Source organism: Cladophialophora immunda, assembly GCF_000835495.1.
Source record: "Cladophialophora immunda strain CBS 83496 unplaced genomic scaffold supercont1.7, whole genome shotgun sequence".
Taxonomy (NCBI): Eukaryota; Fungi; Ascomycota; class Eurotiomycetes; order Chaetothyriales; family Herpotrichiellaceae; genus Cladophialophora; species Cladophialophora immunda.
The window spans coordinates 2,770,221-2,784,273 of record NW_015622547.1 but is presented as its reverse complement, the minus strand read 5'-3'; the positions used below and the strand labels follow the sequence as shown (position 1 = coordinate 2,784,273).

Sequence of the window (14,053 nt, the reverse complement as noted above, 5' to 3'; positions counted from 1 at the left end):
ACAGGATGTGGGACCAGGTCAGGATATGTAGCGACAAGAGTATTTGCATCCACGTACGGGATTCTGTCCAAACTTCATGCTGTGATAGGTCTGCGGCTGGTATGGGATTTCCTGATCAAGTACCTCGGGTCTATCACGCCATTCCGTGCGTTTTGTAGCCCGTTGCCCTGTCGAGACACCTGGGCTGCGTGTACAGTATACACACTTCTCCGCTTTTCCCAACCTTGCACCTCCTCCGGCTCGGGCAGAGGTAGATATATATATCCACGCGAAGACCAGACTCGAGGGGTCACTGATCGAAAGGAAGTCACCATAACGGACCTGTCCTTCCTTCTCCCGTCTGCTCTCTGACCTGAAGCCCCTAGATGTGAACTCCCAACTCCCGCCGTTCGGGAATTCTTGTGTATATCTATCTATATCCATACTAAACCCGTCCTTTTTGGGCCTCTCTCCTTCTTCTGACTCCCCCATCATCATCATGGATCCCTCCCTCACCGGCGCAAAGGTGATAGCCCAGGCCCTGCACGACCTGGGCGTCTCGGTCATCCACACCCTGGTCGGGATCCCCGTGGCCGAGATCGCGGAGGAGGCCATCGACCTGGGCATCCGGGTGATTGGGTACCGCAACGAGCAGGCGTGCAGCTACGCCGCGTCCGTGTACGGCTACCTCACGGGCACGCCGGGCGTGTGCATCTTGACGGGCGGCCCGGGCATTCTGCACGGCATGGCTGGGGTAAGTTGATGGAGCCTCGCCCACGAGCCCACAGCCGGTTGAGGAAGATTCTTGTATATCTCTACCATGTTTGTTTCGTTTTTTTGTACTGCTCTATTTATTTCTCTGCTGAGCCTTGGGGTCGGTGTGTGGTATAGATCGGTAACGCCTCGGCCAATGCGTTCCCGCTGCTCGTCCTGGGCGGCTCGTCCGAGTCCAGCCTCGCTACCAAGGGCGGCTTCCAGGAGTTGGACGCCATCGCCCTCTTGACGCCGCACACCAAGCGAGCCATCCGCCCGACGTCGCGAGACCCGGCCACCATCGTCGCCGCGATCCGCAACGCCTACCGCATCGCCTGGTACGGTCGGCCGGGCCCGACGTTTGTCGACCTGCCCACCGAACTGATCATGGAGCCCGTCCCGGCGGGGAGGTCGACGTCCCACCCGCCAATCTCTGTCCTGCCACCACCTCACCCGGCTGCAGATCCAGCCCTCGTCGTCGCGGCAGCGAACCTGCTCAAGTCGGCTTCCGCTCCGCTCGTGATCGTTGGCAAGGGCGCAGCGTACGCGCGGGCTGAGAGCTCCATCCGCAGCCTCGTCTCGGCCCACCACCTGCCTTTCCTCCCGACGCCCATGGGCAAAGGCATCGTCCCGGACTCGCATCCCTTGAACACGTCGTCCGCTCGCTCGGCGGCGCTCAAGCACGCCGACGTGGTCCTCCTCCTGGGGGCGCGACTGAACTGGATCCTCCACTTCGGCGAGGCGCCCAAATACCGCCGGGACGTCAAGATCATCCAGGTCGACATCTCGCCCGAGGAGCTCGGCCGGGCGAACAGTCTCGGGCAGCCGTCGCTCAGCATCTTCGGAGACATTGGCTTCGTCGTGGATCAGCTCCGCCAGCAACTCGGTCCTGGGTGGAAGGCGTTTCCGAGCAATACCTTCCGCGCCTCCTCGTCGCCGTCCTCATCACAGCCATCGTACTTCTCCCTCCTCTCGGCAAGCGCCGCTAAGAACGAACAGAAGTCTGTCCGTCTAGCGACCACGCCCACACAGCCCAATGCTCTACTGACGTACGAGCGCGCCTACCACATCATAAAGTCTGAGCTGCACGCGCTCTCACCCCCTCAGGACGGCGGGGTCGTGTATGTCTCCGAGGGGGCGAACACGATGGACATCTCACGCAGTGTGTTTCCCCTCGAGCATCCGCGCCAGCGCCTCGACGCCGGCACATACGCGACCATGGGCGTCGGGATGGGGTACGCGATCGCCGCGTGGGCCGCGTACAACATCCCGCGCCGGGCGGCGAAGAAGATTGTCGCGCTCGAAGGGGACTCGGCGTTCGGGTTTTCGGGCATGGAGATCGAGACCATGGCCAGACACAAGATGGACGTCTTGATCATCGTGATGAACAACAGCGGCATCTACAAGGGCGACGCTTCGGACGAGACCGGCTGGAGAGAGAAGCAGGGCCAGACTGCCAGGGATGAGACAAAGATTGCCACCGCCGCCGAAGGAAAAGAGATTGAAGGTAAGAAAGATGCTCGCAGGAGGGGACTCCGAAGTACCTCCCTCCTCTACGAGACGCGGTATGAGTGTCTCGCCGACATGGTCGGTGGACGAGGCTGGCTTGTGCGCACCGAAGACGAGTTGGCCGAGGCGACGAGGCAGGCGTTCCTGGAGACGGAGAAGGTCTGTGTGTTGAACGTCATCATCGATCCCGGGCTGAATAGCGCGGCGAGCTTTGGGTGGATGGAGACCAAAGAGAAGCATGGTGGTGGCGGAGGGGAGAGCAAATTGTGAACGATCTGAGTTTGTACTGGAAAATAACCTAGGCGTTTGTGGTAATTTGAAGTTCCTCATATCTGATTTCGCCGTAGATGTCGTCGAGTGCAAGAAGTAAGAGTATAGCTCGTTGTGCGCGAGATTATTGGATATTTCTGTTGCCGTTCAAGTTTGGATTGCAACAGCATCCGACCAGACTTCATCAACTTTGCCCTCGCCATCGAGGAGACCGAGATCGTCCAGTATGTCGAAGAAATCGAGGAATCTTTGTTCGCCGTAGGCGCGCGCAATTTTCACCGCAGATGCTGGAATTCCTTGTATAGAAGCAGGTATGTCCTCTTGATAGGACGGCCACGTCTCGGCTTTCGCGTCCGCGCCGTTCGCAAGGAGATGGCGGATGATTGCAATGTTGCCATTCCCAAGTGCCAGATGGAGCAACGTCCATCCCATCGAGTCGGGGAGCTCGATTCCCAATTCGTTCTGGAAGGACGGGAAAAGGGCAAAAAAGGCGTCCTCGACGCCATGATAGACAACATAGTGAAGTGCCGTCCACCCAGACCCAGGAGATCTCTCGAACGGATCGACGCCGTATTTGATGAGGGTCAATGTGTCCTTCGGATTGCCGTAGACGGCGCACCGAGCCAGTAAGCTCCATCCTCCCACGTCGACAACTCCACAATGCGACCAGTCGAAGTCGCCTTGGCTTCGCAAGAGGTCGAGAAACAAGGACGACTCTACTTGGCGGCTTGTCTCTGACCATAAGTAAAAGGTGGGTGACCACCCAAAAGCACTTACGTGCTCGAGCGTTGCGCCCTTGGAGAGCAAAAGCCTGGCAATGTCCAGGTCCCTGAGCTTCAGCGCCCACGACAGTGCCGACGTTTGGTACTCGCCGAAAGTGGAATCAATCCGGGCTCCATGATCAAGCAGCTCTTCGCATATATCGACGTGCCCACCTTCAATGGCGTGACAGAGAGGCGTGCGTTCCCACTCGTCTGAGAAGGTCACGCTGGCGGGACATCTCGACAGAAGTTCTCTGACGCGCAGTGCATCACCGTTATAACATGCTGCCAAGAATGGATCATCGTTTGGAACGGATAGACGTGTGCTGACCATGATTCTGTCCACTCGAAGCCCGGGTAACCAGCCAGAAAACTCTAGTTGGAGCCCCCACTTTGAAATAAGATCCAGTTTGAGAGACCAGATTGATGTATAGTCTCTGTCGCGGTCAAGAGATATGGCGGACGCAGTCAAGGTTGCTAAACTGGCGCAACAGACTCTCCATTGACTGACACATGTACCTTTCCGGTTGACAGCGGATTTTCTGCATCTGGCTCCCACAGTGGTATATTCGTTTTGACAATTTGAACATAGTTTAGGCCGCTGTGCAACCATTTTGGCAGTCGCCATGTCGTGGGACAGATTTGTCGTCACTTCGGAAATCAGCTGCAAACGTTGGCTTTCGGAAGTCAGTAACTGGTATTCCTCCAAACGTTTCCCACTTACCACTGTAGTATGCCCAGCACCAAAGTGAGGGAGCTTTCGACATGTGCCAATTCAGTCGTTAACTCCTTCGCTTTTGCCTGGCCCACGAGCGCCCAGTGTATTCGGCCATGATGTCTGCCCTTTGTAATCGAGGCCAAAGTATCCTTGAGAGAGGCGATATCGTGACGGCATGCCTCCAACATCGTCGCACAAGACTTCGCAATGCTGCCTCCATCATTGATGCTCCCTTGTACCTCAGGCAGCGTCTCCAGAAGGATTACAAGCTGCTGGACTTGGTGGGCGGACTTCTCGATTTTCAACGGTGCCTCCCGAAAGCGTTGCAGGAACTTAATTGCCCCCTTTACTACGTCAATCAGCGTAACGATCGAAGCTGCTCCTCCAATGGGTTCCATCATCTAGTGGTTACCGTGATTAAAGAGAGCACGGGAACATGTCCCGAGAGCATTTGCAAAGTTTCGGTCAGGGGATCTGATCCTCCCGCAATACCATAGGCAAGCATTCTTATCAAAGAATGAGCAAGTAGCATGATGGCGCCCGGGGGATTGTTGTACTGTCATTTTAACCGCGCGGTAACTGGAGCAGATGAAAGCGTTTTACAACGTCGATTTTGTAAGTGACCGTTGATGTCCAGCTGGAGCAGAGTAGTGTTTCACAATGTCAAGTTGTTTTCCAGATGGGAGGGCGCGACTAGCCCAGAAATATGGTTGTGGGTTGGTCTGATGGTGGGCGCTTTGGTGCAGTTTGGCGCAAGGCTGGGGGCCAAGAGCATGTGCTCACTCGATGCCTCTACCATCTTCAACGGAGCAAAATCGTATCGCAATCAAGAGCATTAGCCAGCACCGTCCAGAGCGTACTCGTTCATCTATCCAAGGTCAACAGCCTACTAGGTATGTATTCTTGCCGAAGGGAGTTTCACGCATATCCATTACAGGTTCGATTTCATTCTTCAGTGCGTTTCCGCGTTCCTCAACAGTGATCGTCGCGCAACTGGCGGTCCAGACCTTTGATCGGTGATCGACCATTCACCGACGCGTGGCAGCCCAAAGCCACTACGGTCTAGGAGTGGATGGTCCCAACAACGCGGAGCTATAGCACAATCAACACCCATGATAACAACCTGAGATGAGAGAGGGCGCTGTGAATAGCTGACAGGAGTGGTGGACTTGTTGCAGGATCTTGAGTACAAGGAAGGGTAATTGCCGGGGATCGATTGCTCATTCCCATGCTTTGGATTTTCTCATTTGCCATGGGTTCGATGACAGCATGGAGTTACATAGTAATGTGCAGGTTCACCAACCTCCTTGCCAGCAGAACATTGTGACATTGTCTTTCAACCTTCCTTGTAGCAAATAACCCAGTTGAGATAGCCAATAGGCCAGGTATGGCACGCTTGACCACTCTTGAACTTCCAATTTGCCAGCTTCTCACTCGGCACATGCCGGTGGAGGAGAGCTTCGACTTCCTCAGGCGTTCTGGTCCTCAGACACGAAATGTAGCCATCCCAAACCCATATAAAGGGCACAATGGGAACGAGGTAGGTGAAGAACAAATGTCCCGGCGAGCGGAGGAAATAGATTGGCGTGATGAGCATGGCTAGCGGCCAGAGTAGACTGACGAGGATGAAGGAGCTGAGATGTCGAGACTGGAGCTCAAAAATGCTGGATAAAGGTCATTCAACACACTCCAGAGCAGAAACACGGGAAACTAACCAGAAGCCATCCGACGTCTCGATGGTGTTTGTGAGCACTTTCGCCGCAAGGTCATCGTCAAAGTGGTGGAAGGCCAGACTGAACAGGCGCATGACCTTCTTTCCCTTTGCGTCAGGAACATCCTTGAGCAGGGTCTCCTGGGTTGGGGCATTCGTGGCATCCACACTCTGCGGGATGTAGCTGATGTTCTTGCTCTTCCTTGCAGCTACCTCCCAAGCGCTGACGTGCGGGCTGATGTCGGTGAGGACAAATTTCACTTCTTCCTTTCCTGTAGCGCGAAGCTCGCTGTTCAAGTGATTCTCGATGTATGGTGTCGGTCCACCGGCGCCCGACGCGAAGTCGACGTAGGCATACTGGGACAGTCGAGGACCAAGGACCGTGGATAGCACACGAGAGACGAGCGCCGCCGGGGAGGTGGACTGGATGAGGGGAAGCCTATTGACCCAACCAAGGGTCAAGTAGTCTTGCACTTTTTCTCGGAGGGTTTGTGGGAACCTGCAATGTTGTTTAGGACATGCCATCAATCGGCGTAAGGGGGTGAACCGTGAATACCATGGTTGATCATTGACTTCGAAGAAATGCCTCCGACGAAGCCAGACAGTCTGGCTAGCGGGCGTCATTGAGATGCGGTACACCTCTCAAGCGTCTGGTTTGACAGTCCATACCACTGCCAGGCCGGTGGAATATAAATACAATGTGACTGTACATCTCAGGTGGCATTCAACCTTTTGTGGGTGCGAGGTGTTGAATCGTATTTGCGGGAGCGTTTTCAGTGCAGCTAGCGAGTTTCAGCCTCGACAGACGTCATCCAACTCTGCTGCTCGCATTCTTATGCGCGTCCAGCCCGGCATCTGGGCGGAATAGCGATCAGCCTTTAACCTTCCAACCCCGTGGCAGTGGAGCGTTGCTAAACTTGGGACGAGCAATCGTAAACTTATCTCCTTTTAAACCGTCAAATACTCCCTGTTGCCTCGCAGGGCTTCATTCGAACCTACCTAGTCATCGACTCCATCCACCATCTCTAGACTTGTTTCTAGCTCGTCAGAATGCTCCCGCCACATCTCGGATTCCTCGGCCACGTGGTCATCGAAATCCCAGCATGCCTCTCGTTCTATCTCTTTCCCTCTCGCCAGCTGGGAATGCACACGCCTCATGCACATGCTGTTGTCCGGCAATACGCCGCGCTTATACTGGCCTCTGTCCTGGTGGCAATGGTATTCGTCAACCGGCCACGGGATGATGTTTCTGGCAAAGTCGCTGGAGCCCTAGCGATCTATCATGTTGCCCCTTCCATCCGGTCTGTAAACAGATTGACCACACAGGCACGGTTGCAAAAACCAATCATCGTCTCTGAGGCATTTCTCTACCTGGTTGTACATGTCATATGCTGTGCTGCGCTACTCCACGACGCCTGGTGCGCCCTGTACACGGAAAGTCAGCCTTAGGGGCGCCGACACAGCCATCCCTCCAACTCCGCAATTTCAGTCAACGTCTTCGGCAACCAGAGTTTCCGTTGGGCTTTCAGTTCCTGCATCTGACCCTTGATTACTCCTTTTGAGCATCATCATTTCGACCGCAATCCCTGGCCCGAAGGCACACGCCACGATGTGGTCCGTCGTTTCACCCTCGAGCAGTCGGTTCATGACGCTGAAGATGGTGGCGCTGGAACTGTTGCCGTGAGTAATGTAAACCTCATAGCTCGCGCGGAGGAGTTCGGGTTTCAGATTCATCGCCCGTTCCACCCCAGTGATAATCGTGGAGCCGCCAGGATGAAGCGCCCAGTCATAGTCCGATGCCTTGAATTTCCCGAGGTCGACGAGCTCTGGTACTGATCCTACCAGATCCTCAAACATGGCAGGTACCGCAGCTGAAGCTAACTTGGGAACTCGCTGTGTCAAGACCACTTTCCAACCTAGCACTCGAATCAGCAGTTGAAATCTCCCACAACGGGCGTGCTCTACTTACCGACAGGGTCAACGTCAAAACCTAGATCCTTTTCGGTGTCTTCAATAATCTTATGGTCCCAACCCAAGAGCTCCAAGATCGGTTCTTCGTCATATCGGTCGCTGAACCCATTACCGAGCACCACGGCCGACGCACAGTCACTGAACAAGGTGACGCCTATTCTGACCTCCTGGTTCTTGTGGATCGAGTCCAGCTCAGATCTGACCAGGGTGCTTGATATCTCGCAGGCAAAGACCAGGATGCGTGCAGGCTTCCGTCGAAAGCTGGAACCAAGCGCGATGTTCGCCGCTGTTCGTAACGCTCCGAGCCCGCCAGAGCAACCCACTCCGTGCAGAAGGACTTTTTCTATGCTGGGGTTGAGACCGAGTCCTTTGATGACATAATGGTCATAGCCTGGATTCGCCGAGTTGGTGCAGGTAGTCGCAACGACATGGGTGATTTCAGACAGGTCTCCTCCCCATTGCTTGATGGCCTTGCGGCAAGCTTCTATTGACAGCTTCACACCATGGTCGAGAAACAAGTCGCACAACTCGGCTATGGTCGGGGGCTCAGGCGCATTCGCAATTGGATGGTCAATGTTGCCAATTGCAGAACGAGAGTCGATCCCCGTATACTCGTTGATCCTCAGCACCTTTTCGAGTCTAGAAGAAGGCGTCAATTGGGCTCACCCCCTCTCGGGTCAATGGATGAAGGCTTACGCTGGGGTACTGGGATAAAAGCGCCTGGCAAGGGTCTCCAGATGGTCTGGCTTGATTTCATAAGGAGGGTATTCGACTCCAATGCCATGGATGTATAGATTGGGTTTTTGGTAAGGCGGGGTGACCTTGGTGTGTATTGCTGAGGGCGACATTACGGTGGGTGGTGGAGGCTTGACGGGTTGGTTCGCGAGAAGCTTGAAATACGAGCCCCAACAGTTTTTGGTGAGTGATGACGTTGAGATATTATTGCATGGATGAAACACGCATGAAACAGAGGCTCTAAAGATGGTTGACTGCGGGCGTGCAAAGGAGCGACAGTTGAAAAGAGAGAGGCAGCGCGTCTCTGTCGTCGACTGAGAGACTGCGACAAGTGCTGGAGGGAGGAGGGCGTGTAGGTTTTGACTGTAGGAGCGGTAGAGGGCAGATGCTCACAAGCGAGCCATGTAAGAAGTTGGACAGATTCCCTCGCACTGCTCGTGTGCGTCGGGACTCGTCCTTGGAAGGAACCCGCGAATCAAGGGGCGAGGATATCATAACCGCATGATTCGACTGGGGCGATCTAATCAGGATCTGATGTTTGGCGTTGCCTTGTTGCAGAAAATAGTCATGGCCAGAGACGAGCCAGGAACTCTGCCCTTCCGAGTGGCTCTCAGCGGCACCATCTGCGCCATCTGCGCATCTCCTCGCTACATCCGCGTCAACCTCCATCGCCATCACCGTCCCTCCATCTCAGCCATATTATCCGCGTCATGGCCCACATCGACAGCCTCACAAGGCTCGCCACCTCGGCCCTTGCCATAAGAATGGCCTAATGGCTTGACCCAAAAGTGCTGGCTTTACGGCCGTGCAAGTCCCATGCCCACCCCCGACAAATCAGCAATGATCTGGCTCACCACCTGCATCGCACTCTTGCTGGGCATCACACTGTACTATGCTTTCGCACGAAAGCCCAGAATACATCGTCACGGTCATGCCTTGAGGCAAGCATTCCACTCCATCCCATCACAGCTGCCTCTGTAGCGTCGACTACGCCTACTAACCAATACCACGCAGACATGCGCCGGACTCCCTCCCGCTCCTTGGAAATGCCATTCAGTTCCTCAAACCGCGCCATGTCCTCTTCGACTGGTTCGTCAAATGCCAGCAGATGTTTGGCCAGGAGACGTTCGAGATTTCCGTTCCTTCGCTACCTCCCGGTGTGGTCATCAACAGTCCTCAAGTCTTGGAGTATGTACTCAAAAACGAGGCGGCCATCACCAAGGGCGACTTCTTTAGAGAACGTTCTTGGGATCTTTTTGGTAGGTCACCGAGTTGAACATGAACTGACTCTTGAGCTGAAGCTGACTTGACGTGGCTAAGGCTATGGCATCATCAACGCATCCGGCGAGCTGTGGCGCGCGCAACGGAAAGCCGGGTTGAAATTCTTTAGTGGCACCAACCTCGATATCATGATCGAAGAGGTTCTACCGGAGATCTATCACGAGTCCACCAGGGATGTCCTCTCTCAAGCTGCCCAGGAGCGATCTGTGGTCGATTTGCAGAAGATCTTCCACGATCTCACGACCACGGTGGTTGGACACATGGCGTACGATGTAAGACTTGCCTACCTGCCGTGGGTGACAGCGGTCAAGATATGGTAGCTGATTCTAACGGACGCTCTTCCAAACTCAGATGGAAATCGACGCCACCTCCCCCTTCAGCAAAGCCTTTGATCACGCCTCCTCCCAAATCGGTCTCCGCTTTCAAAACCCCCTCTATCGCATCACCGAGATCTTCACAGGCTCTTCCTTCCGCGCGGCCCTCATCGAGGTGAAGCGCTTTGGCCGCCAGATTGTGTCCGAAGCGCGCAAGCGCCGTGCTCGGGAAGCGTTTGAGAGTCTCATCACCAACACCCACGAGGAGGAGACCAAGCTCGAGCAGCAGCGAAGGCAACCCGACAACGACGACGAATCCGGGTTGGGATTTGGAACCTTGATTGATTCACTCATCGAATCGTTGGGAGATCCGAAAATCGTGGCCGATGCAGCGCTCAATTTCCTATCCGCGGGTCGAGATACCACGGCGCAGAGTTTCACCTGGACATTCTACGCATTGCTGAGACATCCTGAGGTGTTGAAGCGGTTGAGGGAGGAAATTGATTCGAAATTCGACATGGCGCCTTCTTTACCAGCAGATATGAGTCCAGTAGACGGTGCTGCAGCCGCGGATGTTGAAAGCGAGGGCGAGGATATCGAAATCGACGTATCGGCCCTCCAGCCAACATCCCTCCCGTACACCACGGCCGTCTTTTATGAATCCCTTCGCCTGTACCCGCCCGTCCCCTTTGAAATCAAGCAAACCACTCAACCAGTCACCCTGCCCGACGGCACCTCCTTGCCCGCAGGGGCAGTCGTCGTGTGGTGCATCTGGGCCCTCAACCGCTCCTTGTCGACGTTCGGCGAAGACGCCCACTCCTTCCGCCCCGAGCGCTGGTTAGAACCCTCCACCTCCAAAGCGAGCCCTCCTCGCTCGGACGGGGATGCCAACGACCCCACAGCCCCCCCGCCCGGCCTCAAGTTCACGGGCTCCAGGTACTCGGCGGGCGAGTTCCCCGTCTTCAACGGCGGCCCGCGCAGCTGCCTGGGCAAGAAGATGGCCGAGCTGATGGGCGCGTGGGTGCTGGTGCGCGTGCTGCGCGAGTGGGACTTCGAGGAGGTCAACGACGGCTTGAACATGGACGGGTCCTCGGGCCGGCGCCGCAGCGCCAATTCCCTCACGCTCCCCATGCAGGGCGGCCTGCCTGTGCGGGTCACGAGGAGGACGGCGAGGAGGAGGAGGGTGTGAAGGTTGTTATTGCGTACTTTGTACTGAGTACTCACTTGACCTTGAACCTGTTGATCCTCTGCTATGTATATTCTACCACAGTAGACTACACTGCATTTGAATTGCATGATCAGCGATCACGAATTGGGCTGGCGCTGGGATGGTGGCTATAGTTGGGTTCAAAAAGCATTGAAGCGAGTTCAATCGTTGAAAAAAGAGCTCGTTTCATAGAGTCAAGAAGAAGAGCCGTGAAGAAATCCGTCTCGAGGCATTGTGCGTAAAGTACAACTAGAAGAATCTAAGTGGCTTGTTGAGCAGAGCTCGACATTTATACGTTGGAAAAGACCGGGTTGTCTCAGAGGTTGTGTCGTCAAGTTGTAGGCAGGGGAGTCAGCCTCGCCTGCCACAGGGCACGGTGGAACGTCTTTTTCTCATCCTGCTCTCCTCCGTATCGGGAATCATATCTCGTCTACGTCCTCTCCTGCAACACTTTCATATCGCATGCCTCGGCCAGTCCTCAGCTTCAAAGGTACCTCGTACATGTGTGCGTAATCCACCACTTCTCCGCCCAGGTAGCCCACTCCGTTCTTCCTCCTCCCAAACACGGGAGCCGGATCACACCAGAAGTCTTGACAATTGCCCACAATGCCACGACTGAAGGGGTTGGAGTTGCGAGATTGCAGGTGGCCGTGTGATGCGTCGCTGGCAGTCACCATAAATGCGTCCACGCCGAGGATCTTTGTCCACCGTGTGAAACAGCCGTCAGGCCGATGGGGAGCTGGCTGAAGGCGGGAGGACGCGGCGGCGGTGTCGTTCAGAGAAGTAGCGGCCGCAGATGCGCCTTGGGTGATGGGGTGGTTGTGGGTCGGGAGTAAGGGGCGATGGTGGTCGTGCACTTTATCGTGGCGCTTCATGTTTTCGTAGGTGGTTTGATTCTTCGAGATCTGAATCGTTTGGACCGCAATCAGCATGATCACCCAGACAAGCTGGAGACAGGTCCAGAATGTCAGTGCCACGGTCCAGGGGTCACGGAGCACGAAGGTACACAACGACGCAGAGAGGACATGGCATTTAGCGACGGCGTCGTCGGAAGGCGGTGGGAGGAGATCAAGGTAGGACAGAACAAGGCGGACGTAGAGAACGATTCCAATTGCCATGCTGAGGATGTAGATGTAAAAGTGGCGAATGTTGTTGTTCCCCACGCAATTGTCGATCCACGGACAGTGGTGGTCTTGTTTTGCAACGCATCGGTTACACCGCCGACAGTGTTTCGAACGTAGGGGTTTTCGAATCATACACTGTACGCAGAAGTTGTCTTCATCGAATTTCCATAGGGAGAACAGCTCGTCGATCATCGCACGTTGCTGGTTTCGTGATGATAGTTTCGGTATCCACCCAGGGTCTTCAATCATTGAGAGGAAGTAAAAGTATGCTGTAGCGCCGTACAATATAGTGAAGCAGACGGTTGTGAGGGGATTCGTCGAGAATGTCATTGGGAGTATCGAAGTCACGTAACTGACCCCCACCCAAAAGAGCGTCCCGGCAAAAATGCCCGCCAAATACGGCGTTTTGTGGATGGCGCGAAATTCTAGCGGTCCGATCATCGCAATTCGTTGCGCAGCATACTGCATTCCCAGGCAGACAACCAAAAATACCGGAACTCCAATGAAGACGCTGAGGTGACTTATAATGTACAGGCCGACCATGATGATCAAGAAAGGGTACAAGAAGAAGAATTTGGACATTTTCGAACGGTCTCTGACCACGGTGTGTAGATTAAGGGGGAGAGTCTTGACGTTGCCGGAAATGTCGTATCCATGGTCAGATAATGAGCGATGGTATGCTCGTTTGGTGTTCATTTCCTCGGCACAGGTAATTGGCGTCTTGCCTTCGTTGGTCTTTGCGAATCTGTCCGCGCCGTACTCGATGAGCTTGTCCAAGCAGGCTTTTGAGCCTTTGACCAAAGCCCAATGTAAGGGTGTATATCCATTGTCGTCTGCGGCATTGACGTTGGCGCCCCATTTGAGGAGGAGATCCACGCAGGCTGGCCAACCTTTGTATCCTGCCCACATCAGACTAGTATGGCCTTGAGGATCGGGGATATCGACGGGGATATTTTGTTGTAGAAGAAGTATTAATAGCAGCGCGTTCCCATCAATCGTTGCTAGATGGAGGATGTTGTATCCTTGGCCGTCGGTCAGAAGAGGATCTGCGCCGTTCTGCAATAAAAGGTTGACGATATAAAAGTGACACCTCTGCGAGGCCCACATTATGGCGGTGGCATTGGATTCCCCTCCTTTTGCATTCACGTCCGCACCCTGCTCGACGAGGTATTTGCACACGGCATATTGGTTGTTAATAGCAGCCCAGTGCAGAGGGGTGATTCCCTCATCGTCTTTATATTTGGCGTCGTATTTGCCAGACTCGATCATCTTCTGGATGTGTTCGAGAGCGCCTATTCGGGCGCATTGCATGATATCCTCTTCCAAAGGTATGCTGGGCACTGCCGGGCCATTTTGGACAGGACCCAGTTCGACATCTTCCGAGGTCACCTTGGGGGAGGCCGCGTTGGCCTTGGAAGTGGGTGGATGGGAAAGTTTCTGGGAGGTCGGAGAGGACATGGCGCTGCGTGATTGAGACTACTGTCGCAGAAAGGCACATAATGATTTTTCCATAATGTTCGGGTCGAGAGGGCAGAATATTCAGATGCACAGTCAAAGAAAACGCAGTCTAAACCTCCTGGCCTCCTGAATCTTCCAGTTCGTCCGCAGCTGGACCCCAAACTGACAAGGCCGCCTCGGATTTGTCGTATAAAGGGGCCTATCACGTGGAACCGGTCGCCAAGAAGCGCCCCTCGGCAAACGTGCCTCATCGGCCGGATTC

General features: G+C 54.8%; 6 protein-coding genes across 6 annotated transcripts; 2 read left to right on the top strand and 4 right to left on the bottom strand.

The window, feature by feature from the left end:
* Positions 1-478: 478 nt before the first annotated feature.
* Positions 479-2,511, top strand: PV07_11684 (uncharacterized protein; the record flags this gene model as incomplete). The annotated part of the gene is made up of 2 exons (XM_016399145.1): positions 479-733; positions 871-2,511. The coding sequence occupies 2 exons, from the start codon at positions 479-481 to the stop codon at positions 2,509-2,511; spliced, it is 1,896 nt and encodes a 631-aa protein (XP_016243707.1).
* PV07_11683 (uncharacterized protein) lies at positions 913-4,616 on the bottom strand. Its single transcript, XM_016399144.1, has 2 exons — positions 3,997-4,616; positions 913-3,949 (listed from the first exon to the last, which is right to left on the bottom strand). The coding sequence occupies exons 1-2, from the start codon at positions 4,389-4,391 to the stop codon at positions 2,659-2,661; spliced, it is 1,686 nt and encodes a 561-aa protein (XP_016243706.1). The 5' UTR covers positions 4,392-4,616; the 3' UTR covers positions 913-2,658.
* Positions 4,617-4,832: 216 nt separating this feature from the next.
* On the bottom strand, positions 4,833-6,508 carry PV07_11682 (uncharacterized protein). Its single transcript, XM_016399143.1, has 3 exons — positions 6,258-6,508; positions 5,706-6,200; positions 4,833-5,654 (listed from the first exon to the last, which is right to left on the bottom strand). The coding sequence occupies exons 1-3, from the start codon at positions 6,323-6,325 to the stop codon at positions 5,327-5,329; spliced, it is 891 nt and encodes a 296-aa protein (XP_016243705.1). The 5' UTR covers positions 6,326-6,508; the 3' UTR covers positions 4,833-5,326.
* Positions 6,509-6,895: 387 nt separating this feature from the next.
* PV07_11681 (uncharacterized protein) lies at positions 6,896-8,832 on the bottom strand. Its single transcript, XM_016399142.1, has 3 exons — positions 8,369-8,832; positions 7,671-8,311; positions 6,896-7,617 (listed from the first exon to the last, which is right to left on the bottom strand). Exons 1-3 carry the CDS (start codon positions 8,518-8,520, stop codon positions 7,187-7,189), a joined length of 1,224 nt encoding a protein of 407 aa, XP_016243704.1. The 5' UTR covers positions 8,521-8,832; the 3' UTR covers positions 6,896-7,186.
* A 212-nt stretch (positions 8,833-9,044) lies between these two features.
* PV07_11680 (uncharacterized protein) lies at positions 9,045-11,598 on the top strand. The gene is made up of 4 exons (XM_016399141.1): positions 9,045-9,348; positions 9,422-9,666; positions 9,728-9,960; positions 10,040-11,598. The coding sequence occupies exons 1-4, from the start codon at positions 9,224-9,226 to the stop codon at positions 11,189-11,191; spliced, it is 1,755 nt and encodes a 584-aa protein (XP_016243703.1). The 5' UTR covers positions 9,045-9,223; the 3' UTR covers positions 11,192-11,598.
* Positions 11,318-13,934, bottom strand: PV07_11679 (uncharacterized protein). Its single transcript, XM_016399140.1, has one exon. It carries the CDS (start codon positions 13,789-13,791, stop codon positions 11,629-11,631), a length of 2,163 nt encoding a protein of 720 aa, XP_016243702.1. The 5' UTR covers positions 13,792-13,934; the 3' UTR covers positions 11,318-11,628.
* Positions 13,935-14,053: the final 119 nt, after the last annotated feature.